The sequence below is a fragment of the Lepidochelys kempii genome, chromosome 3, assembly GCF_965140265.1.
Source record: "Lepidochelys kempii isolate rLepKem1 chromosome 3, rLepKem1.hap2, whole genome shotgun sequence".
NCBI lineage: Eukaryota > Metazoa > Chordata > Testudines > Cheloniidae > Lepidochelys > Lepidochelys kempii.
In genome coordinates this window covers 100,893,593-100,919,880 of record NC_133258.1, presented here as the reverse complement: position 1 = coordinate 100,919,880, position 26,288 = coordinate 100,893,593, and the positions used below count along the sequence as shown (strand labels likewise).

General features: G+C 41.2%; 1 protein-coding gene across 1 annotated transcript in view; it reads left to right on the top strand.

The window, feature by feature from the left end:
- MOXD1 (monooxygenase DBH like 1) overlaps window positions 1–26,288 on the top strand; it is an 86,804-nt gene that overhangs the window by 46,318 nt on the left and 14,198 nt on the right. The window contains exons 5-9 of the mRNA XM_073335194.1: window positions 231–410; window positions 3,671–3,773; window positions 7,222–7,388; window positions 8,986–9,177; window positions 15,293–15,352. Coding sequence (XP_073191295.1) covers window positions 231–410; window positions 3,671–3,773; window positions 7,222–7,388; window positions 8,986–9,177; window positions 15,293–15,352 — 702 coding nt within the window. The remainder of the gene's footprint in view (window positions 1–230; window positions 411–3,670; window positions 3,774–7,221; window positions 7,389–8,985; window positions 9,178–15,292; window positions 15,353–26,288) is intronic.

Below are 26,288 nucleotides of genomic sequence, written 5' to 3'. Positions count from 1 at the left end.
GTTGAGCGATCATGTTCTTTATCCTACCAGCAGTGCCTCTTGGAGTTGCACAGCACTGAAGTAGCTCTTCAAACACTATAACCAGGCTATATTTTATGACAAAGCCTTCTCCATTAAAATAAGAATCCACCATATTTTTGGATGCAGTCTACATATCTATATTAGTTGTTTCCTGTTACTGAAAATGATTCCATCCAAAATGTCATCTTTTTGTGTGTGTGTGTTAACAGGTCGAACCATTGATACAGAAGGACCATGGGAATCTGGTGCACCATATCCTACTTTATCAGTGTAGCAGCAGTTTGAATGACAGTGTGTTGGACTACGGCCATGAATGCTACCACCCCAACATGCCAGATTCTTTTCTCACTTGTGAGACAGTCATTTTTGCCTGGGCCATTGGAGGAGAGGTAGGATGAATGGCTCCTGGGATGATTTATCGATAAAGCTTTAAAGGAATGTGCATCACAGTGAAGGTTTTTCCATGCTGCCAATTAGTAAATTGGATTTCATATTACAGAATTTTGGTCACTAGGACTTTTACCATATTTGCAAATTGTGTGAGATTGTGTTCTGCCATTACACACCTGCATAGTGGTGTAATAGGTAGTGAGAATGTGTGTTCCCCCCTTACATGCAGTGCAGCCTTGGCACTCAAGGATGTGCAGGGGCTTTGCCTTGAATGCCACCCCCAGGAAGCAACTGGTAGAGAGTGGGGATTAGGTGGAGTATGGCTCCCTCTTGGGAGCAGCTGTTGGGAGAGTGGGGATGGGGAGCAAGCGGAATCATGGCTCTCTCATAAAGTCATTAAATGATTGTTATAAACAACACCCCTCACAACAGAACATGAGCCCCGTGGTTCTTATTTTGATAGCCAAGATGTAAATATAGTTTTTCGGGAAGAAGTTACATATTATCTTAGCTGGTCACTTAGGCCTAAAACTACAAAGTTACTTAGGATCCTCCCCACCTAGAGTGGAGGCCATTTTGGGGAGCCCATTCTTAGTCGCCTATCTCTCCCCATGCATTGGATAGGGAGTCTAGGCACCTAACTCAGGCTTTGTGGATTGCTGTGCATACCAGTGATTTTCTAGGCACCCTAAAAGTTAGGTGTTGCGATGCTCAGTGTCAGAAGGCCTAAGTTCCTATATGGATCCAGACCTTAAGCTCTTTTCCTTAAAGCATATATAGCCGTAATAGCAAGTGTCTCACCATACAATGTTAAATTGTATTGACCTTTTCTGTAAAGAACATGATAGGGATATTAAGTGCTAAGTTTAAAAGTAGTGAAAATAATGTAGAAAGTGCCAACGCTTGTGGAAAAAATGATTTGGGAATGTTGGCTTTGCCATATCAGACTGCCCCATCTAATCTGGAATCCTGCCTCCAGCAATGGCCACCACCTAATGCTTCAGAAGAAGATGGAGAAAACCAAACTGCCCATAGTTAGTGATGAAAACTAGGTAAGGACAGGAGGGTTCTCTCCAAATAAACATAGAGATTAATTTCACACTGGCACAGATCCTTGTGTGCACTGCTGTTATTTTGCACCACATGGCAGGTGTAATTTGGCCGTAATTCTGGTATACCCAGACCAGGGCGTATCACGGAGAGGGTGATCCTGCACGAGCGTAAAGCCAAGATAAGGGCTTATATGCCACACACCTTTTCTACTGCAAGCATATTGATCATGTTTAGTCTTGAGAAAAAAGAGGGAAGATATGTTCATTTTTCAGATATGTTAAGGGTTGTTCTAAAGAGGATAGTGATCAGTTGTTCTCCATGTCCACTGAAGATAGGACAAGAAGTAATTGGCTTAATCTGCAGCAAGGGAGATTTAGGTTAGATATTAGGAAAAACTTTCTTACTATAGGGTTAGTTAAGTGTTGGCATAGGCTTCCAAGGGAGGTTGTGGAATCCCCGTCATTGGAGGTTTTTGGACAAACACCTGTCAGGAATAGTCTAGGTTTACCTGGTTCTGCTTGAGAGCAGGGGGCTGGACTTGGTGACCTATAATAGCTGTGGAAATTGGATGTGACTTTTCAGCTTGGAAAAGAGATGACTAAGGGGGGATATGATAGAGGTCTGGGGTAGAAAAAGTGAATAAGGAAATGTAATTTACTCATTCACCTAACCCAAGAACTAGGGGTCACCCAATGAAATTAATAGGCAGCAGGTTTAAAGCAAACATAAGGAAGTACTTCTTCACACAATGCACAACCAGTGGAACTGCTTGCCAGGGGATGTTGTGAAGGCCAAAACTATAACAGAGTTCAGAAAAGAACTAGATAAGTTCATGGAGGATAGGTCCATCAATGACTATTAGCCAGGATACGCAGGGATGCAACACCATACTCTGAGTGTCCCTAGCTTCTGTTGGCCAGAAGCTGGGAATGAGTGACAGGGAATGGATCACTTGAGGATTGCCTGTTCTGTTCCTTCTCTCTGGGGCACCTGGAATTGGCCACTATTGGAAGACAGGATACTGGGCTAGATGGACCATTAGTCTGACCCAATATGGCTGTTCATTTGTTCTTATGACTATTGAAAAGAGGACACAATCCTGATGTCATATCAGTCCTAGGCTATGTTTTCAGTCCCTTGCAAATGTTAAAGTTAGGGCAGTCCTAATGGTACTGTCACACTGTGCAGCTGGAACTTCCAAGCCCACTCTAGCACCAGAATCAGAGCAGTCCAATGGACAACTTTAGGCCACTTTTGCACATCACCCCTGACATGTGCTTTGTGCATTTTGGCCATAACGCTACACTCTAGCATCATATTTGTAACTTTCCTCTACCTTGGTCCAAGTGAAGTAAGAAGACCATATAAATAAAATCTAGTTTAACAAGGTTTATCACAGTCTTTGCAAGGATAATCCTGTTAATGCACTGGAGTAGGAAAGGGAAGATCTGGGTTCTATTCTGGCTTTGCCACTGAACCCCTTAGTGCCTCAATTTCCTCATATGCAACATAAGGATGGTAATATTTATTGCTACCCATAGAAGTGTTGTGAGGTTTAGTTCGTTAATGTAAACCACTAGAATGCTGAGATCCTAGAATGCGAAGTGCAAAAATACTATTTGTATATGAGAAACAGTGTAACTTGGCTTCCGACAGGTCTGAAGTTTGATAAATGACCTCTTCTAGTTGGTGTAGGATCAGTTTTAAGGCTCAAATAATTTTACTGAGAATGCAGCAGTTTGTCTAAGAACAGTCTAAATTCATATAGCCAACATATTATCTGGAAATTGTTGCTTTTAAAAACGGGGAACATTTTTACTTTAGATTCAAATGTTCATAAAAAATGTATTTTCCAACTAACCCGCTTGATGGTGCAATACTGACCCTTTTTTATTTAATTTCCTTTTGCAGCTTAGTCAACAAATGTAGGATGAATAATCTGCTAGTGAGCAACAGAGCTGAATATTTTATATAGGTTTAGTGGTTTGGTTTATGCATTCATTATTATTTAATGGGATATATCATTCCATGATGCCGTGTCCAGTAAGTTTTTAAAAAGAATTGCTGTTTGTCCATAGGTCACATAATTCTTATTTACATTGTTATATCATTGTTTTTAAATCAGTAGGTATATTGATCAAAACAAAACTGACATGTGGTCAGGACAGGAACCCTATTAACCAGATGTGCATGTTTCAAATTACAGGCCTTTACATACCCTCCTCATGTTGGTTTATCCATTGGCACATCAACAGACCCTCAGTATGTGCTTATGGAAGTCCATTATGACAATCCATCATATCTAGAAGGTATGTTCATTCACCCTAACCATAATATTCAGGATTTCAGAATGTACTGCATGTTGATATATCTCATCCTTTCACCAGAACAGGAGAACCAAATTAACAGCAAAACAGAAATCCATTTTCCTCTGATATTGTCCCTATTCATTATCAGATCCAATCCTTCATTCCTTGCACACCAGAAGTCTCGATCGAAATTAATGGAAGTTTTGGATGCACAAAGAATTCTGAATCAGGCCCATCATGAACAATAAATAACTGTTTTATCACTAAATACTTCATATTATGTCTGTTTGTATCCTGTTCCTTACATTGATAAGTTTAGCCTTACTGAAAGATGACTAGCATTAATTCACTTGCATCGAGTGACCTTGAAGCATACATAATGTAAAAGCAAACAAAAATTCAGTAGAGGAATCAGGGAACAAGATTAAAAAAAGAATAAGTCAGCAACCACAACTGAAGGCAGTTTCTGAAAACTGAATATTCAGGATGCTAGACAAATCACAGATTAAAGGATGCATGTCTTGAAAGATTTACTCTCCTTTTGTAATATTATTTTTTGTATTTTTTTCAAAAAGTTGAAGAAAATTACTTAAGTTAAATAGAAGCAAAGGGAATTTTTGCTGTGAAACCAGAGACATTCCAGAATAATCTAAGACATTTCAAAGCTAACTTCTGACAAGATTAGTAATTCATTCTGGATCTTAAAAAAATATGTGCTGAGTTACCTGAGAATTTACTGTAACTGGCAAAATGCTAACTGGGTAAAATGTACCACAGCCCCTTTTAATTCTCTTAAGATGAATCATCATTAGTAAACTCATGTCCCTATTAAATCCTCTGCTCATAGCTTAAGAGACCCTCTCTCTCCTATTTTTGTATTAATACAATCAAGTCCACCTAAAATACATTTATTTAACTGAGCAATTTCTCCATTCTGCAAACCTCTGCAAATCTCTCAGATATTGTGAAAACCAGTTTGCACTGAATACAAGAGTCCACATTAATATCATTGACATTTAATGATTTTCCATTAAATATCAGCTGAAAATCAGAGATTTCAGGCTCCAAGGAGAGCACTTAATGTTAATTATTCCTCACAGAACCATTGTTTTGTTTTAATTAACCACACTGTGTAATTTTATGTTTTTATTCTAAATGACTTGTTTAAAAAAAAAAAAAAAAAAAAGGACATGGGCAGACTGGAATGATGATTTAACTTTGGAAGCCATGGGAAGGATTGTGCCTCCTGGTTTGGCCCCTATATGTTGCCATAAACAGCCAGCAAAGGACAAGGGAAAATTTGCCCAGTGGAGGCACAGTATGGATACCACCAAAGGTGGCCCTGTGCTGCCACCACCACCACCCCCCCCCGGCCCATCACTACTGCATGCCCTGCTGCAGGAGGCATGCAAAGAGCAAAGGGGTGAGGGCCTATAGTGCACGATGCTATGGGAAGGATGCTGTCAATTAGAACAACTCCTGGCTACCGGACCAGACTAGAATCTTGAGGGCACAGAGTTGTCATAAAGTCACGTCTGTCCTCCCTCTTTCTATACTATATCTTCTATGCAGTTCCTGCTGGCATTGCAGAACAGAATCTTAGCCAATGCCTTCACTGAGTGATTGAGGCCCCTGCAGTGGCAGGGAAATGATTAACTGAGATATACCCAGATAATCCTGGCAAGTGACTTGCACTCTATGCTGCAGAGGAAGGGAACCTGCCTCCCAACCCCCCGAAAGGTCACTGCCAATCTGACTTGGGGAGAAAATTCCTTCCTGTCCCCACATATGGCAATCAGTTAGACCCTGAGCATGTGATCAAGAACCAGCCAGCTAAGCCCCTGAGAGAGAATGCTCAGACCCACCTCTGAGCATTGGGCCACCCTATCCAGTGTCCCATTTCCAGCCATAGCCATCTCTGATGCTTCAGAAGAAGGAAGCCAAAAAACCCCACCCAAACCCAGAATACATTGGTGCTCCAAAGAGATGAGATCCTACAAGTAGCTCAGAAAGAAAAATCAATCTAGAGTCCCAAGTCCTAGAAGTATTAAAAATCAATATGTTGCTGGGTCCCTTGTTATCTCTGATGAGGTCGTAAGTCATGCACTGTACTGTAGATCAACAATAGTAACTGGTTATGTATAACATAGAAATGGAGAAATCAGTACATATCTTATACTCAGTTTGCTAACTCAAACTTGTCAGAACTGGTGCCCAAGATGATACCCCAGGTCCCCAAATAATTACACAGTTTAGATCTTGCATACTTTGGTGAATGGGCACTTTAGAAAAACTATTGGTAGACAGGGAAAGATCTGTCTTAACATATCCAGCTAATAATATTGTATTGACGTAATATATGGTTGCAGTCATCATGTCTGTTATGTTTCTTAGAAGAACTGTACAAGTCCCTGGAAAGTTTCTTGCCTTCTTTGACGTTCTTGTTAATTTACTTGGATTTTTAATTTTCTAAAGCAAATATTTCAAAAGGGGGGAGAAATCAAAGAAGGAAGTGACAGAAATGATCATAAAAAATACATAAATGTGACTATACATTTTGATGTATGAAATGGCCTTGGACAAATATCAATTTGACTCTTATAAATTGTCAGTCTTTATACATAAGGCTTAGCTTCCTTCCGTGACTTCATATTTATGTAGACATGTGCCAGGCTAGAAAAACAACATGTCCCTTGCACTTCCACAGAAAGCTCAACACACACAGTACATTCACTACCAGAAAACAATGGTGTACACAGAGTATAGCGAAAATCTAGAAATGTCCCTGATTATAGCACCAAAAAATCCTTATCTAGTTCTCCCTCCTCTCTCTGGGATTTATACAGTGGATAAGCACGTTCATCATTAAAGGCTCCCTGAGGTGACAGGGATCAGAGAGGTGGCAAAAGAGGCTTGCTTGGTCTCCAATGACATGCTGCAATCTTAAAAGGCTTCTTTACAGTCAAACCAACAGAGAGGAAAAATACCACTGGTGTTGTGAAGGGATAAAGAAACTTATAACTGGAGGAAAATAGATGTCTGTTACCTAAAAAAACCCAAAATGAGTTTAACTGCTTTTCAAATATTTTATTTTAAAATCACACATCCTGCCTTTTGAGATTTTATTATTCACTTTCATAGATTGCCCATAATCTGCCTTTGTGCCCTCCAATTTCCATGTAAACGACTAAGAGGAGCATGACAAACATTTTTCATACTGGTTAACTTGATTCAGATATCAACATACCTTATTTAACAACTTTCTTGTAAGTTACCTTTATTTATTGCTTCCCTGATTCCTGTAAAATATTTAACCCATTTCCAATTTAAAACCTCCCTTGCATTATTTTCATGTAAAAATTATGAACAACTCTGAGAGAAACTCTGTGATTGACCTTTTTTAAAATCCTGATTTATAGCCACAGTTGACAGTGCTCTTTTGTTGCAGGTTTGGTAGATAACTCTGGACTGAGGCTATTTTATACTACAGATTTACGGAAATATGATGCTGGTGTTATTGAAGCTGGTCTTTGGGTTAGCCTCTTCCACAATATCCCACCAGGCATGCCTGAATTCATGTCAGAAGGTCACTGCACTCTGGAATGTCTGGAAGAAGTATGTGTCCTGTCTAATACTATTAGGTTTCGGTCTCAATACTAATTTGTGATGGCATTTTTAAATTAACTTCTTGGGAAGAATAACAAATATTAGTTAAAGTCACTTGAGCAAAGGCACTAGGCACCAAAACTTTGGATCTTTTTGGATATTAGTACCTCCTTTTCAAACAATATAATTTTTAGTATTTTTTAAATTATGATTTTCTCTGTGCTGAGATTATTCTATGAAGTTGATATTGTAATATTCAATATTCCAGTTGTATATATTGATACATATAATGAAGTATTATATAAAATATTAAATTATTTTATACACTTTTTAATATAATACTAGATAAAACATTTCACTCTGCAGAGCAAAGACATCATTGTATAGAAAGCTAACCATGAAGAATTGTGGACAGAGATTAACTAAGATCTTTGCAAAAGCTAAAGGTTCTATGTATTGAAGTCACAGTCTGAAAAACAGTGTTAGGTTGATCAATGAAGACTGGTTAAGATACAGGTACTGAGGTTTTGCTGTGTGTCCCAAAGTATTAAATTGTTCAGTCTCAGTTTCATTAAAAGACCTTTAATGTAGTTTTGAGGAGAGGATTCTGTTCCACTTTGTGTTATTGAGATGTGGTATGAAACCAGTGATTAAGGTATTATATCATACTCTTGTTGATATTTTGTCCTATCTAAAGTTGGGACAAGTTTGAATGTATAGTTAATTTAAGCTATGGTTTGGGTTTAAGGCCAAACTAGAGCTAGGATTTGGGTGTGCAACTGACTGGTGGTGGTGGTGGTTGTAGCAAATTTCAGCCTAAAACCGATAAGATCTGTTCTTGCGAGGTTGCTGCCATCTAAGGCCACATGTGAAACGAATCTGGAAAACATGTGCTTTCCAGTTTTGGATCTAAACCAAAATCAGAACTACAGGGTAGGTTTGGATCTGTGTTTGAAACACTCACACCACTTGGAATTTGGGGATGTGTGTGCCAGATTTGTAAAATCTGATTCAGTCCTATCTTCTGTGCTAATCTGTCAAAGAATGCCTTAAAATTGTTTTGGCCTGAAATGAAAACTTTAGACTTAATTCTGCAGTATTTTGGTATCAGCCCACCTGCAGTTTGGCAGAAGAACGTCTTAAGCAGTATTTCCAAACTTTCATCTTAAACTGCCTGTCTATGCATGTCCTTTCTAGTAATGCGGTAAAACACCGCAAATCATTTGTCACAAAAAAGACACACTCATATGCAGCAGCAGCAGCCCATAGCCATGAAATGACCATACCATTTAAAAAACTGTATTTTTAAAGGTCAGATTCTATTGGCTGTGTACTCCATTGGATGTGGCACTCCAGTTAATTTTAATGAGAGCTACATGTGCACATCAGACTAATAAATATTGCTTAAATAATTGTTTTTATTGTACAATGGCAATTTGGTTTTCATTTGGTGTTTTAGATTTGCTGTTTCTCCATATTGCACAGTGCTTATATTATTATAAGCTGAGGAAACATACAGTGCATTTATATATTTAACATTCTCACTCATCTGTTTACCTTTTGTGCTTGTGATGTACTGACAGTTTTGTTGGTTTCCCTTTGTCAGGCCTTGGATGCTGAGAGGCCAAGTGGGATTCATGTGTTTGCTGTTCTTCTCCATGCCCATCTTGCTGGCAGAGCCATCAGGATGCGTCACTTCCGCAAGGGTGAAGAACAGAAGCTGCTTGCTTATGACGATGAGTTTGACTTCAATTTTCAGGAGTTTCAGTATCTAAAGGAAGAAAGAACTATCTTGCCTGTATGAATCTCTTTGTTCTTCCCCTTACCATAGTTTGTGAGCCACAGTGACTAATATTTTGTTCATAGTTAGGACTAATTTTGCTTGTGAAATGACTTTGCTGTCTTACTCACTTCCCGCCTTTCACAAAATCACATTAGAGTTGGGAAAATACTCTAAACAATATCCCATGAATATGTACCTAAATTTTTAAATAATTTTCTTTGACCATATTCTGATCTCTTTTGTGTTTGGTTTCCACAAACATTTGAGCAATTGAGTTTTACTGTCACAAATGTTTGTGGAAAGCACATTTTAAACTCTCATATGTGAGTGTGCCAGTTTTTTTGCACATTAATCCAGTCAGGGAAAGGAAACAATACCATATGGCTTTTCTGACCAATTGTAACTAACACAACACATCTTGACTATCAAGTACTTGCAAAGAGCTGTTTATATTCAACCTCACACAGAGACAGGAAATCAGTCAACTAAGTCTTCCATTTATTTTAAATTTTTTATTTGTTGCTAAAGGGGAAAAACTTCATTACTCCATCATGCTCTGTATTGACCTTCATTGAGTAACTGAATCTTCTTAGGGCAAGAAATCATGATGTCTTATTTTCACTGAGGCACTTAGCACACTCCTGAACATTGTAAAATAAATAATAATAATAATAATAATGCACAATTTAAAAAAATACAAAAATCATCAACTTTTTTATAACAAATATATTCAATTCAATCACCATCTATTTGCAGACATTCCATGAGAAGAAAGAGTCTAAATTCATTACAGATTATTCACTCAGCTCTTGTTACCTCCGATTGGCACCTTTTTTGGCAGAGAGGCTACAGACTGAGGGCTCCAGGGCTCTGAGCACTCCAGTCATGATCCAGCAAAGTACTTCATCATGTGCTTATCTTCATGCAGGGGGAGCAGTCCCATTGACTTCAATGTGATGGCACATATTGGTAAAGTTAAGCACGTGGTAATTTTTTCAGAATAAGCCTATTACAGAAAGTGAGTTGAAAGTGGCAAGAAAAGGTCACTAGAAGTGACTGAATGTTAGCTTAAAACTGTCAGTCTTCCCCTCACAATTTTCTTCATCTCTATCTCTCCTCCCCCACATCAGACTTCTTTGATACTTGCCCTTCTAAGGTAAGAAACTGAAATGGGAACCTTTATCTAGCTTCCAGTTCAATTTCTACAGCAAAGCCTGGCCACTTCTCAGGTGCAGCTGTGCTTGCAGGGGAGAGCAGCTTTTTCCTTTTGAAGTCTGACTGCTAACAATCCAGTGGGACTTCAAAAGAGAAAGCACTACTTCCACATCCAGAGAAGGAGTACAGGGGTTTGGGAAGGAGAAAGTGGAGGCTGAGAGAGGATTAGAGGTTTGGATGCCTTTATAGAAAAAGCTTGTATGCAAATTATAGAGAAAAGTCCCTTTTAGATTAAAGAATAAACAGAAATAGATAGGAAAGAGACTGAAAAGCACATTTGCTTGAGTATATTATGAGCAACTCAAAAAGAGAGGGCTGGAATGAAAGTTGGAATTCAACCTTCTCTAAAGTGGGCTATGCCGGCTATAATATGAATCACCTGCATCTAAATTCTCATAATTTGCTACCAATGATTCCAATATTACTGCTACCACAATACATATAAATAATAATAATAACTAATAATACTGCTTATTGCCAATATGGTAGAACAATTAATTCAAAGTATTCTCCTCAGACATTCCTATCAGTCTCTCTGTCTGTTCCTGCATGTGCTGTTCCTTGTAGTTGTGGAGTTCATAGTATTTGTTCTCTGCAAGTATTAGAAGCTTCTGATGCATTTGAAACCCGAAGAGCTAATCACCAACCAAAGAAAGCTTTGCTGGATGTTCTGTAACTACTTGTACTCCAAGGGCCAGGTACTCAGCTAGTGTAAACCAGCATAGTTCCACTGACATCAATGGAGCGTTGCCAATTTCCATTATTCAAGTCATTAATGAAAATGGTGAATAGTACTGGACCGAGGGCTGACCCTTGCAGGACCCCACTAGATATATCCTCCCAGTTTAAACAACAAACCATTGATAGCTATTCTTTGAGTAGGGCCTTTCAACCAGTTGTGCACCCACCGTATAGTAATTTCATGCAGACCACATTTCCCTAGTTTGTTTAAGAAACTGTCATGTGGGACTGTGTCAAACGTCTTACTAAAATCAAGATATATCATGTAAACTGCTTCCCCCTTATGCCAAAGGCCAAAGAAGGAAATTAGGTTGGTTTGGCATGCTTTGTTCTTGACAAATCCATTTTGGCTATTCCTTATCACATTATTATTCTCTAGGAGCTTATAAATTGATTGTTTAATAATTTGTACCAATATCTTTCCAAGTATCAGAGTTAGACTGACTGGTCTATAATTCTCTGGGTCCTCTTTGTTCCCCACTTTAAAGATAGGTACTGTGTTTGCCCTTCTCTAGTTTTCTGGGACCTTACTCATCCTCCAGGAGTTGACAAAGATACTTGTTAATCGTTCTGAGATTGCTTCAGCTAGTTCCTTAAGTACCCGAAAATGAATTTAATCAGGTCCTGAAAACTTGAATACATCTAACTCATCTAAATATTCTTTAACCTGTTCTTTCCCTATTTTGACTTGCATTCCTTCCCCCTTGCTGTTAATATTAATTGTGATAAGTATATGATCACATTTACATTTTAGTGACGGAGCAAAATAGGCATTTAACACCTCAGCTTTTTTGATGTCATCAATTATTAACTCTTCTTCGCCACTAAGTAGAAGACTTACACTTTCCTTCATCTTTCTCTTGTGCCTAATGTATTGAAAGAACCTCTTCTTATTGGCTTTTACGTCTCTTGCTAGGTGTATAACTCATTTGGCGCCTTAGCCTTTCTGATTTTGTGCTGTTCTTTTGTACTCGTCCTTAGCAATTTGTCCATCTTTCCACTTCTTGTAGGATTTCTCTTTAGTTTTCAGGTCATTAAAGAGCTCCTGATAGAGCCATTTTTGCCTCTTACTATTCTTCCTGTCTTTTCTTCACATCAGGATAGCTTGCAGTTATTGTCTCTTTGAGAAATTGCCAGCTCTCCTGAACTCCTTTTTCCCTTAGATTTTCTTTCCATGAGACCTTACCTACCAGTTCTCTTGAGTTTGTTAAAGTCTGCTTTTTTGACATCAGTTGTCCTTGTTCTGCTACTCTCACTCTTTCCTTTCCTTAGAACCATGAAATCTATCATTTCCTAATCACTTTTACCCAAATTGCCTTCCACCTTCAGGTTTGCTACCAATTCCTCCTTGTTGGTCAGAATCAAGTCTAAAATGGCTGTCCTCCTTGTTACTTCCTCCACTTTCAGGAATAGAAAGTTCTCCCCAATACATTCCAAGAATTTACTGGAAATATTGTGTTTTGCCCTATTATTTTCAGGCAGATGTCTGGGTAATTAAAGTCCCCCATTACTACCAGGTCTTGTGTTTTGGATATTTCTGTTGTTTGTTCTAGAAATGCCTCATCCGCCTCCTCTTCCTGATTTGATGGTCTATAGCAGGGGCGGGCAAACTTTTTGGCCTGAGGGCCACATCAGGTTTCCGAAGTTGTATGGAGGGCCAGTGAGAGGAGGCTATGCCTCCCCGAACAGCCAGGTATGGCCTGGCCCCTGCCCCATATCTGATTTCTCCCCTGCTTCTCACCCCCTGATGCCCCCCCCCCCCGGGAATCCTGCCCCATCCAACCACCCACCCCCTTCTCCCTGTCCCCTGACCACCCCTGGAATACCTGCCCGTGACTGCCACCCACAGCCCCCTCTTTCCTTTCTAACTGCCTCCCCGGACCCCTGCCCCATCCAACCACCCCTTCTCCCTGTCCCCTGACTGCCCGTGAAACCCCTGCCCCTGACTGCCCCCTGCCACTCCATCCAACACGCCGTCTCCTTCCTGCCTGCCCCCTGGGACCCCTGCCCCCAGTCAATCCCTGTTTCCCGCCCTCTGACCGCCCCAACCCCTATGCACACCCCCACACCCTGACCACCACCCCAAACTCCCCTGCCCTCTATCCAACCCTCCCTGTTGCCTGACCCCTTACCGCGCTGCCTGGAGCACCAGTGGCTGGCAGCACTACAACTGTGCCGCCCAGCTGGAGCCAGCCATGCCACCGCACAGCACAGAGCGCCGGGTCAGGCCCCGGCTCTGCAGCTGCGCTGCCCCAGGAGCTCGCCGCCCAACTGCCCAGAGCATTGCGCAGGTGGCACCATGAGCTGAGGCTGCGGGGGAGGGGGAACAGCGGGGGAGGGCCCAGGGGCTAGGCCCCCCTAGGCCAGGAGCTCAGGGGCCGGGCAGGAGGGTCCTGAGGGCTGGATGTGGCCGACGGGCTGTAGTTTGCGCACCTTTGGTCTATAGCAAATCCCTACCCTGACGTCACCCCCTATTTTTTACCCTTTATTCAGAGACTCTCTACAGGTCTGCCTCCCACTTCCTTCTGGACCTAAGAACAAGTATGTGTGTGTGTGTGTATATATATATGTATATATATATATATATATATATCTTCAAAGAGTCAGAGTATAGTTAAGATGATGACTGCTCCTAGAACCAGTAAGTCCACTTTCTCCATTTCACAACTAATTACATAGTTTTATTACAAAGCTGTAAAGGTATACACACTATCAGAACTACATAGGGAGAGGGAGATTCAGACCTTCTGGTAGGTAATCCCCTGACCATTTCAAGAGAAATTAAATCAGCAGATAAGGGCTAAATAACTCAGCTATCCATATGCAAATAAACATAAAAATCCCCAGAACTGGTGTGCTCTGAAATTCCCCAAAGTATCATATTTCTAGTTCAATCCTGTTCTCTACTTCCACTTACAGGGAAAGTTGTAGGTTTTTGTTGTTTTTGTTTTGTTTTTTAACTTACTAAGGCCAGAAGAGAAATTTTATAAATCCACGATTCTATTTACAACCCCTTCAGCTTCCCCTCTTTTTTTGGGTGGGAGAGATGGGGGGGAGGAGAGGGGTTATTGCTGTCTAACAAAATACACCTTTTTAAGTAGCAGGCCTGTGCCCTGTGGCACTGAATTCTTCAGATCTTTCAGTCACAAATTTAGGACTACTTTGTGAGGGGCAGTGGCTGCAGCCACTCTGGCACTATCTTCTTTAAGGGATAAAAAATATTCCTCAAAAAAAGTAGACTTCCCTCTTTTTAGTAATCATTAAACAACTCAGTCAATGAATAAACAAGCACGTGAGAGCCCTGAACTCCTCTAATTAAAGGTCAGACAAGAATTGCCCACAAGGCTAATACAAATGTGTCCAGTCAGTACTTCTGCACCCCTCATAAATTATATGTTATAATTATATATGTTATATATAATTTCTGATCCATATTGCTTTGCATAGGGACATGTAGACTGTATTTGATTTGGTATAGAAGATTAGTTACTCTGTGAGCTACTGCTTTTTATTATTTAAAAACATGGTAGAGCAATTTAGTAGTAATGAAAATGAAGAATTAATTGAACATACTAAAGACAAAAAATGTGCAACCTTCTCCAAATAAATCTGTCAATATTTCAATCATATCTCGCCACACCTCCTGCCATACCAAGCTCGGGGTTCTCTTGAGGAGAGACTGCCAATCATGGCAAACAATATGGTGCTTTTATGATGTGGAAAATCTTTTCCTTATTCACACGGATAGTCCTATTGAAATTGGTGAGAGGATTTATCACAAACAAAATATCCGTACTCATAGAGTGTAAGGAATTTGGAACAAGAACCACATCTTCCTATGTGTGAGGGCCTTGGTGGTGACTGGAGCTTTTGGGTGCTAATGCAGTACAAATAATGGACTAGGTTCTCAGCTGGTGTAAATTGACATGCCTTCATTTAAGTCAATGTAGCTACACTAATTTACACCCGCTAAGGATAATGAATAATGAATTAACTAAACAACCAAAGTTTTAGTCTGGGCTAATGTACTGATCCTCTGCTCCTTCAAAAATTCAAATCCCTGGATTCCAGTGTTCTGACCATTATTTGTTAAACCTTTGCAATAGTAAATCATCACCTGAACCAAATGTTATAAAACTTCATAATTGTGAACTTCTTATATTTTATGTTTCAGGGGGATAATTTAATCACGGAATGTCGCTACAGCACTATAGATCGAATACGTATGACATGGGTAAGGAAAGCTTCAAATGGGTTGACACTGAAGGCATATTTCTTTGAAATAAATACATAAGTGATATGTTCTCATTTGGAAGCAAAAATAATTTGATATTGTGAAGAGTAAAGCATTATTAAGTGATAGCACCAAGGTTCCTTATGGATTTATGCAGCGATTACTATATATAATTTAACATTCTCTAATTGTAACTGTACAGTATGCAATTAAGGCACCAGTCTTCCCTTTGGAAGTTTGATCTTTCATGGGACAATGCTTGTTCTGGCTCTTTTTTTATTCCTCATTAAAATAAGAAACAATTAATGCCCTTACTAAATCTATCCCCAGGCAAAACATCCATATATCAGCACAATGGGATATTTACATGCATTTGTCTTCTCCATATAATACAAAAGTGGGAAATTTGGGGGATTGGCATAATATTTTATTATTAGGTTGAGCAGTAAATACAGAATCAAAATATGCAATCCTAACTACCAAGTGTATTTAGTGCTTGAAAATATGTGTGCTCACAACTGCCTAATGTGAGTCAAATTCTGGAATCCTTACTTACTCTGTCCTCAGACAAAAATCCCATTGATTTCATCTGGATGTTTTGCCTAATAAAAAGACTGAATAGGGACTCCAAAGCCAGAGTCTGATTCATAGTAATTAGACAATTAAATGTGTATGTATGTTTCAGTACTACAAATTCTTGGTAGTTAGACTGTTGTATTTTGAGTCTGTGTTTACTGCTCAACCTAGTAATAAAGTATCATCCTAGGCTCAAATATACACTATATGGAGGAGAGTGAAAGCATGCAAATATTGGCCAAGGATCTAATTCTGCAAAGACTCACTCACATGATTAATTTTACACATTGTAAATAATCCTATTGACCTAAGTACCTGAATAAGTCTTTGTAGGATTGGGGTCCAGATGTGGCCAGTGCATGGAAAAGTGGGGAGCACCACCTGGATAACCTTCTGCAAAGCCTGTGGAAACTCCTACATGAGACTATTGTGTAGACAGGAGGGGGATGAGTTTTTGAGACATGTTGGGTCATGGAGGTTGAGCTCAAAGAGCAGCTACTCCAGAGGGCATGCTGCCTTCCAAATCCAGAAGATTTTCCACCAGTGAAGGTCTCCCTGTGCTTTGTGAGTCCCATCAGAGGGGGGTCCCAGAACACAAGGTGGCAGGGATATCATTGGCAAGATGAAGGAAGTGTGGGGTCTGGAGTTGTGCCAGAGGGGCTTCTACTGTACATGGATGCCTTAAGACCTTCAGCATTAGGACTGAGACTACCCACAGATCCTCAGGTGCAAACCTCTGACCTTTTCTGCTCTGGCACTGGCCCCTCTCCCTGAGGGTAAAGTAAGTCAGAAATTCCCAGAGTTGAAACCTGAGGAGCTGCATGTCTGTGTGTAGAGCAGGGTAATTAGGAACCTGGTTAGGGCACTCCAGGCAGTACATAGATATTAGGCTATTGAATGATGGTTTACCGTGACAAGTGAAATAAATATATTTCAGTAGAAAGAGAAGTAAACAAAAAAGTGAGAATTGTGTCTTTTACAAAGATACCTATACCTTAGTTGAGCCATATCTACCATCCAAGGTTAGAAAGTAATGAGTCACTCTGTTACCTATTCCTTGGTTTTGCACTCTTAACTCAGAATTTAATAATTAATAATTACGTAATTATTTAATGATTAAACTATGCTCTCTGGTACTAACATACCTTTTGTGGTGAGAAAATACATCATTAGACTGAACACTTCAATTTTATTTTGCATTCTATTCTTCCACCCTATTATGTCAGAGCAAGATAGTAATAATTCATATCTGGAGCTATATGAAATGGAATGCTAGTATGGAATTACACAATTTGAATTTGTCTTAGCAAAACATGGCTTAAGGCTTTAAGACTAGAAGAACAGAAAATGTCAAATGGAAAAATTACTAAACCATTGTTAATCTTTGTACAGAATTGAATCTGTCAGTATCATCTTGTTTATCAGCTGTAGGCAACCAATCAGGATTAAATTATTCACCTAGGACATATTTTTAGGTTTGTCTTCATGTACCAGTTTTCGGACCAGTTCCTGTTTAACTCAGTCCCATGTGTACTTTCACTGAAGTCTAGATACTCCTTTAAGTCTTTTCCATCTTTAGCTTCTGTGATTCCGTGAAATCAGTGGGAGTACTTGCAAGCAGCATTTGACATTTAGTTATTCCAAGTTATCCAGGTTCCTCCCCCACTCTGAACTCTAGGGTACAGATGTGGGGACCTGCATGAAAACCTCCTAAGCTTACTTTTACCAGCTTAGGTTAAAACTTCCCCAAGGTACAAATTAATTTTATCCTTTGTCCTTGGAATAACCACTGCCACCACGAAACTCTAACTGGGTTTACTGGGAAATGTAGTTTGGACACGTCTTTCCCCACAAAATCCTCCCAACCCTTGCACCCCACTTCCTGGGAAAGGTTTGGTAAAAATCCTCACCAATTTGCATAGGTGCCCACAGACCCAAACCCTTGGATCTGAGAACAATGAAAAAGCATTCAGTTTTCTTACAAGAAGACTTTTAATAGAAATAGAAGTAAATAGGAGTAAAGGAATCACCCCTGTAAAATCAGGATGGTAGGTACCTTACAGGGTAATTAGATTCAAAACATAGAGAATCCCTCTAGGCAAAACCTTAAGTTATAAAAAAGACACACAGACAGAAATAGTCATTCTATTCAGCACCATTCTTTTCTCAGCCATTTAAAGAAATCATAATCTAACGCGCACCTAGCTAGATTACTTACTAAAAGTTCTAAGACTCCATTCCTGATCTATCCCCAGCAAAGCAGCATACCAACAGACACAGACCCTTTGTTTCTCTCCCTCCTCCCAGCTTTTGAAAGTATCTTGTCTCCTCATTGGTCATTTTGGTCAGGTGCCAGCGAGGTTACCTTTAGCTTCTTAACCCTTTACAGGTGAGAGGATTTTTCCTCTGGCCAGGAGGGATTTTAAAGGGGTTTCCCCTTCCCTTTACATTTATGACACAAGTAGATTTTGCTTGTTGGTGATTAGGATAGCTGAGTTCAATTCCAGCTTTGATAGGGATTTCTTGTGTGACCTTCAGCAAGTCATTTGAAGTTAGATTGTGGTTTCCCTTACATGGCTGCATAGTGGGGTGGGAGGGAGTAAGGCACACCCCGCCCTCCTTGAACAGACAGGGTAAGGGCTGATCAGAATTGCAGTGGATGAACTTAGGGTTCACAGAGGCTACTATCAAGATGGTCCCCCCAGTAGATCTTGGCAGAAAAAGTACAGGAGGAAGATAGATGGAACCGTGGCTTTCCCGCACTTATTCACTGGACAGCAGAGCTGGCCACACAGGCTATAGGGGAGTATCTTGCAGGCCTTAAAGAGGCATTTCTTATTTAGTTTTGTACTTCTCCTGAGAAAATAATAAAAGAAATTAAAAAAAACAAATTAACACATTATTATTGTGCTTCTGGCTGCCACTTCAGTTCAACTGAGACTGAATGCCTTCTGGTGGTCCCCCTGTGTGCCAGTCCATCCGTTCTGCACTATCTGAAGCCAAACCTGGGGCTAAATGCCACACGTGAATTACTGATCTCTCTGTATCTCAATTCTGTCTGTGTCTGAAAATGGGGATAATACTACTACTACCCTACCTTGCAGGGGTGTTTTAAGGCTAGATCTTCAAATACTTGGAAGGTGCTCAGATAATACTATAAGGGGGACCATATATATAGAGAGAGAGACTTTCAACTGTTCTTTTCAAATGTAGTAATGTCTTTTAGAATGGAAGTACAATTGGGTCCTTTATAATTTGAAGTTAGTGGTTGGATATGACAGTGCCACATGGGAGCACGTGCAATTTGGAGCACATTCGAGTTGGAGTAAACCTAAACTAAGTGCTGGCAACTTCCATGTAAGTCTCTTGGTCAAACTCTATGATGCAAAAGGTTACAGAAATAGTCTTCTTCATTTTCCCCTTCTCCCACTGATCAGGGTCAGTAGCTCTTGTTCTTTGTTTCCAGGTGCTCTTGTTGAGTGCCTCTTCCAAGCAGATACCAACCTTCTTCATGTCCTATTTCAGCATCTCAAACCACCCTTTTTTCTAGGTCTTCCTTGTGGTCTTTGTCCTGTGACTATTATAGTTCTTGTACTCTCTGGCCAACATATTCCACATCTTATTGTCGCACGTGACCCAATCATCTCAGTCGATACTCCTTCTTCTTTTCCATAAGGACAGGTTTCAGAGGAACAGCCGTGTTAGTCTGTATTCGCAAAAAGAAAAGGAGGACTTGTGGCACCTTAGAGACTAACCAATTTATTTGAGCATGAGCTTTCGTGAGCTACAGCTCACTTCATCAGATGTTTACCGTGGAAACTGCCAAGATCCATAAACCTGGAAATCCTGGGCGCCCCATTATCTCAGGCATTGGCACCCTGACAGCAGGATTGTCTGGCTATGTAGACTCCCTCCTCAGGCCCTACGCTACCAGCACTCCCAGCTACCTTCGAGACACCACTGACTTCCTGAGGAAACTTCAATCCATCGGTGATCTTCCTGATAACACCATCCTGGCTACTATGGATGTAGAAGCCCTCTACACCAACATTCCACACAAAGATGGACTACAAGCCGTCAAGAACACTATCCCCGATAATGTCACGGCTAACCTGGTGGCTGAACTTTGTGACTTTGTCCTTACCCATAACTATTTCACATTTGGGGACAATGTATACCTTCAGATCAGCGGCACTGCTATGGGTACCCGCATGGCCCCACAGTATGCCAACATTTTTATGGCTGATTTAGAACAACGCTTCCTCAGCTCTCGTCCCCTAAAGCCCCTACTCTACTTGCGCTATATTGATGACATCTTCATCATCTGGACCCATGGAAAAGAAGCCCTTGAGGAATTCCACCATGATTTCAACAATTTCCATCCCACCACCAACCTCAGCCTGGTCCAGTCCACACAAGAGATCCACTTCCTGGACACTACAGTGCTAATAAACAATGGCCACATAAACACCACCCTATACCGTAAACCTACTGACCGCTATTCCTACCTGCATGCCTCCAGCTTTCACCCTGACCACACCACACGATCCATCGTCTACAGCCAAGCTCTGCGATACAACCGCATTTGCTCCAACCCCTCAGACAGAGACAAACACCTACAAGATCTCTGTCAAGCTTTCTTACAACTACAATACCCACCTGCAGAAGTAAAGAAACAGATTGATAGAGCCAGAAGAGTTCCCAGAAGTTACCTACTACAGGACAGGCCTAACAAAGAAAATAACAGAACGCCACTAGCCGTCACCTTCAGCCCCCAACTAAAACCCCTCCAACGCATTATTAAGGATCTACAACCTATCCTAAAGGATGACCCAACACTCTCACAAGTCTTGGGAGACAGGCCAGTCCTTGCCTACAGACAGCCCCGCAACCTGAAGCAAATACTCACCAACAACCACATACCACACAACAGAACCACTAACCCAGGAACTTATCCTTGCAACAAAGCCCGTTGCCAATTGTGCCCACATATCTATTCAGGGGACACCATCACAGGGCCTAATAACATCAGCCACACTATCAGAGGCTCGTTCACCTGCACATCCACCAATGTGATCTATGCCATCATGTGCCAGCAATGCCCCTCTGCCATGTACATTGGTCAAACTGGACAGTCTCTACGTAAAAGAATAAATGGACACAAATCAGATGTCAAGAATTATAACATTCATAAACCAGTCGGAGAACACTTCAATCTCTCTGGTCACGCAATCACAGACATGAAGGTCGCTATCTTAAAACAAAAAAACTTCAAATCCAGACTCCAGCGAGAAACTGCTGAATTGGAATTCATTTGCAAATTGGATACTATTAATTTAGGCTTAAATAGAGACTGGGAGTGGCTAAGTCATTATGCAAGGTAGCCTGTTTCCTCTTGTTTTTTCCTACCCCCCCCCCCCAGATGTTCTGGTTTAACTTGGATTTAAACCTGGAGAATGGTCAGTTTAGATGAGCTATTACCAGCAGGAGAGTGAGTTTGTGTGTGTATGGGGGTGGGGGGGATGTGAGAAAACCTTGATCTATGCAGGAAATAGCCCGACTTGATTATGTAAAGAGTTGTCACTTTGGATGGGCTAGCACCAGCAGGAGAGTGAATTTGTGTCGGGGGGTGGAGGGTGAGAAAACCTGGATTTGTGCTGGAAATGGCCCACCTGTTGATCACTTTAGATAAGCTATTACCAGCAGGACAGTGGGGTGGGAGGAGGTATTGTTTCATGATTTCTGTGTGTATATAAAGTCTGCTGCAGTTTCCACGGTAAACATCTGATGAAGTGAGCTGTAGCTCACGAAAGCTCATGCTCAAATAAATTGGTTAGTCTCTAAGGTGCCACAAGTCCTCCTTTTCTTTTTCCATAAGGGTGACTTCCTGCATCCTGGCTCATACTGTTTCAGTAAGTAGCTTATCAGCTGTCATCTTACACAGCGTCCATCTGCACATTCTCATTTTGGCTGTGTGAAGTAGGAGTTCTCCTCTCTTCCTTGTTGGCCAGCATTCTGACTCATACACCATGGCTGGTTTAATCATGATCTTACACACATTGCTTTTAGTTTGTGTCATATTCTTATCGCAGAGAGTTCCCATCAACTCCCTCCATTTACATCAAGTGTTCTTCAAGCAGCTCCTAACATCCACATTTCCATCATGGCTCAGCAATGAACCAAGGTATTTTAATGTCGTCTTGTTGTGCCTCTTAATGAAGCATCACATGTATTCTATCTTTTGTCAGCTGATTCATAAGCCATTTTCTTCTAATGCAGCCTCTTATAGTTCTAGATTCTTTTCTAATTCGTATTTATCTTTGTCATAAAAATAAAGGGAAGGGTAACAACCTTCCTGTATACAGTACTATAAAATCCCTCCTGGCCAGAGGCACAATATCCTTTTACCTGTAAAGGGTTAAGAAGCTCAGATTACCTGGCTGGCACCTGACCAAAAGGACCAATAAGGGGACAAGATACTTTCAAACCTTGGGGGGTGGTGGGGAATGCTTTTGTCTGTTCTATGTGCTTGCCAGAGAGAGATCAAGAAAGCAAGCAATCCAACGCCATTAGAATTAGTAAGTACTAGCAAGGAAATGCATTAGTTTACTTTCGTTTTAGCTTGTTGTTTTCTCTGTGCTGAGAGAAAGGTGTATTCCTGGTTTTCTTTTTGTAACTTTAAAGTTTTTGTCCAGAGGGAAATCCTCTGTGTTTTAAATCTGATTGCCCTGTGAGATTAGCTTCCCTTCTAATTTTACAGAAGTGCTTCTTTTACCCTTTTTCTTTCTAATAAAGTTCTGTTTCTTTTAAGAGCCTGACTGATTTCTCTATTGTCCTAAGAACCAGGGGGTTGGGTCTGTGGTCGCTTTGTAACCAATTAGTTAGGATATTATTCTCAAGCCTCCCCAGGAAAGGAGGTGTAAGGGCCTTGGGGGATATTTTGGGGGAATAGGAACTCCAAGTGGTCCTTTCCCGGATTCTTTGTTAAATCACTTGGTGGTGGCAGCGTACCCTCCAAGGGCAAAGAGTTTGTGCCTTGGGGAAGTTTTACCCTAAACTGGTAGAAATAAGCTTAGGGGGTCTTTCATGCGGGTCCCCACATCTGTACCCTAGAGTTCAGAGTGGGGAGGGGACCCTGACAATCTTAATGATGCAATATAATGTTATTGGTGAAAAGCATGCTCCATGGAGCCTCTCCTCTAGTCTCCCACATCAAGATGAGAGTCAGAGGCCCTTTGGTTCCATCTGGCAAAGGGTTCCCTGTTCCCTGTCAGCAACTCCTTTCAAGGTTGACAAACTCACTACACCTATTGCTGTCATAGTATCTATCCATAGAGTGTCATGTAGGATCTTAAATGAAAGCCAGGATCATGCTGGCCATTAATATAATTGTGGATCACATTTAAAAAGTTATGTCTATATACTGAATATGTCCTTATATTTTGTATCAAGTTGATATTCCCCTGCAGACGTGAGAAACTGATAAACATCTCTGGTCTGTCAGGAAATCAGTCTGTCTGTTGAAATGTAAATTGAGCATTGTTTTGTTCACAATCACCAACCTGAGCTAAATGCAGATTTAACAAGAAGAAGAGAACAGTAGGGGGAAAAGACTTGTTTGGGGGTGCACTTAAAAGGTTTACTTGGACTATAAGCTGGGGACAGGGATAATACCCTGTCATCCTGCACTTAAGGAATTAGCTGGGCAGCACAATTATATTTATGAAAATGGGATCCCAAGTTGACCTGTTGGAAATATTGGAAGGAAACTGCTTTAGACAAGGAATTTAACCTGTTACAGATAAGTTTAGCCTCTAAGAAGCATGTTTTGTTTTATATAATAATTTCTGTTTCCATTATTAATACTCACTATCTCTTACACCTTAATCTTTAATGATAAACTTACGATTGTTTCACTATATTTATATCTCCATGCTTTGGTAGTATAAAGGACCTTATCAATGAAGCTGTGTGTGTACTGTTTCCTCGAGAATAGCAGACCTGGTAATTACTGTGAGTGTTTAGTGACGGGGGCTGGACACTAGTGGGGTACACTTCAGAGGAGCTCAGGGACTGGAATACACCAAGTGTTAAGCTGCAAGGCAAAGTAAGGGCTGGCAGAGTCCTGTGGAGATTGTATGTATGGGTAAAAGACTGGGGATGTCAGGGAGCTGCCACCTTGTTTAGCAGAAATAGTCTGTTGGTGTCCATTGGTCCATCAGCCCTCACAAAGAGCACCAATCACAACGTGTCATTCATGTTGTTCTAGCCAGTCCTTCAGTCATCCGCTGGCCAGGCTGTCAGTGGCACCGGACACCTGATCAGCATAGCGCACCGCAACCCAGAACCCCTTAGGGATCCACCAGCCTCAGCCTCCCAAGTAGCAGGGATTACAGGAGCACCACTGTGCCCAACCCCAGGGTGTCTTTTACAGACACAAAGAAGAAAGGGCTTAAGGCTGATCCTTGATGTAGACTTACCCTCACTGTAGCCACAGCTGCTTCCCACTACCATTGTGCTACCCTCATCCATGTCCATGATCGTCTGAAAATATATCTGTAGCAGACTGTGTGACTGTAGGCACCAGCATCACAATTCTTTAGGCACTCTGTCCTAACCCTTCTCTAAATCCACAAACACTAAGTGCAATTCTTTGCATTTCTCCCTGTTCTTCTGCAATATTTGGGTTGCAAACACTGCATCCATGGCTGGCCTTCCTGGCATAAACCCAAATTGGTTGTCACTTATATGAGCTCGAGCTCCTCCCAAACTCTTTTCTCGGTAATTCCTTCCATCCATTTCATCATGTGACTCATTAACTTCATGGGGCTGTAATTACTACATTCTTGCCCATCTCCTTTATGCTTGAAGACAGAGACTGATGTGCTCTTCTTCCACGCATTGGGCAATTTTTCTAATACTGAGAATTAAGTTGAAAAAATTCATCATCATCACTACTTCTTCTGGCCTAATACTTTAAATGCCTCTGTTGGTACACAGTCTGATCCCTACATTTCATCATCTTTAGTGCTGTCTGCATCTCCACCGTGATGAGAGGTCTTGTGAGGTTGTTTGCGCATACTGTCCCCAACAGTTTCTTCACATTCTCTTCATTGAGTAGTTTCTCATAAAACTGCTGCCAACTCCTAATGATTTCACTGCCTTCCACCAGTACTTTTCCATTTTCATCTTTGACACACTTCTACAGCTCCCAAGTCTTCTATGTTTCTTTGCCTAGTCTTGGCTAATCTGTATATTCCTTTTCCCCTTCCTTTGTTAGAAGTCCTCTGCCTTGCATCTAAGGCTTTAAATGCTTGATGCTTAGCTTCTGCAACCATTCTTTTTACTGTTTTCTTGTATCCCTCATAACTTTGTTCCATTCTGACTTTCTGCCATTGCTTAAGCCTTTTCTTCTTCTTTGGTGCCTCCTGCACATCACTGGACCACCACCACATCTCCTTGCCGTAAAATTTCCCTCTTTTTGTTTGGCCACAAACAGCTTGTGCACTTTCTGTGATATGTTTGGATATTTTCCCCCCAACCTTATTGGTATCATCGCAGTAGGTTTGGTCATTGTCCAGCCTCCTTGGAAACTCATCCTTAAATCTCAGACTAACTTTCCTATCCATAAGCCTCCATCAGTTTATCCTTTGTTCCTCAACTCATATTTTGTCCCCCACTAGTCTTTTCACCCAGAGGTCCATTACACGCAGTCTATGTTGCTCCTCAATTTGCTCTCCCAGGATTACTTTACAGTCTCTCATGTTTTTTTAAATCCCTTCTTCTTGTCAGGAAGTAATCAATCTGGGACCTGCTGGGACCACGCTTGTATGTAATTAAGTGCCCCTTCCTCTTTACAAAGTATATATTGACAACCATAGGTGCTGACTCCATGGTTGCTCCAGGGCTGGAGCACCCATGGGGAAAAAATGGTAGGTGCTGAGCACCCACTGGCAGCCCCTCTATCAGCCCCCCTTCCCATCCCCCAGCACCTCCCTCCTGCCAGTGGGCTCCGCCAATCAGCGCCTCTCCCTCCCTCTCTGTGCCTCCCACCCACCACAATCAGCTGTTTTGCAGCATGCAGGAGACTCTGGGGGGGGGGGGAGACGGGAGGAGCGAGGATGTGGTGCACTCGTGGGAGGGGCTGGAAGAAGTGGGATGGGGGCAGGAAGAGGCGGAGCAGGGATGGGGACTTGGGGGAAGGGGTAGAGTCAGTGTGGGACCTGGGGCAGAGCTGGGTGTTGAGCACCCCCAATCACATTGGAAAGTTGGCGCCTGTATTGGCAACAATCAGACCACAGGCTCTGGCTATCTTTAAGATATCCTCTCCAACTTCAGTTCTTGTTCCAAAGCCTCATCC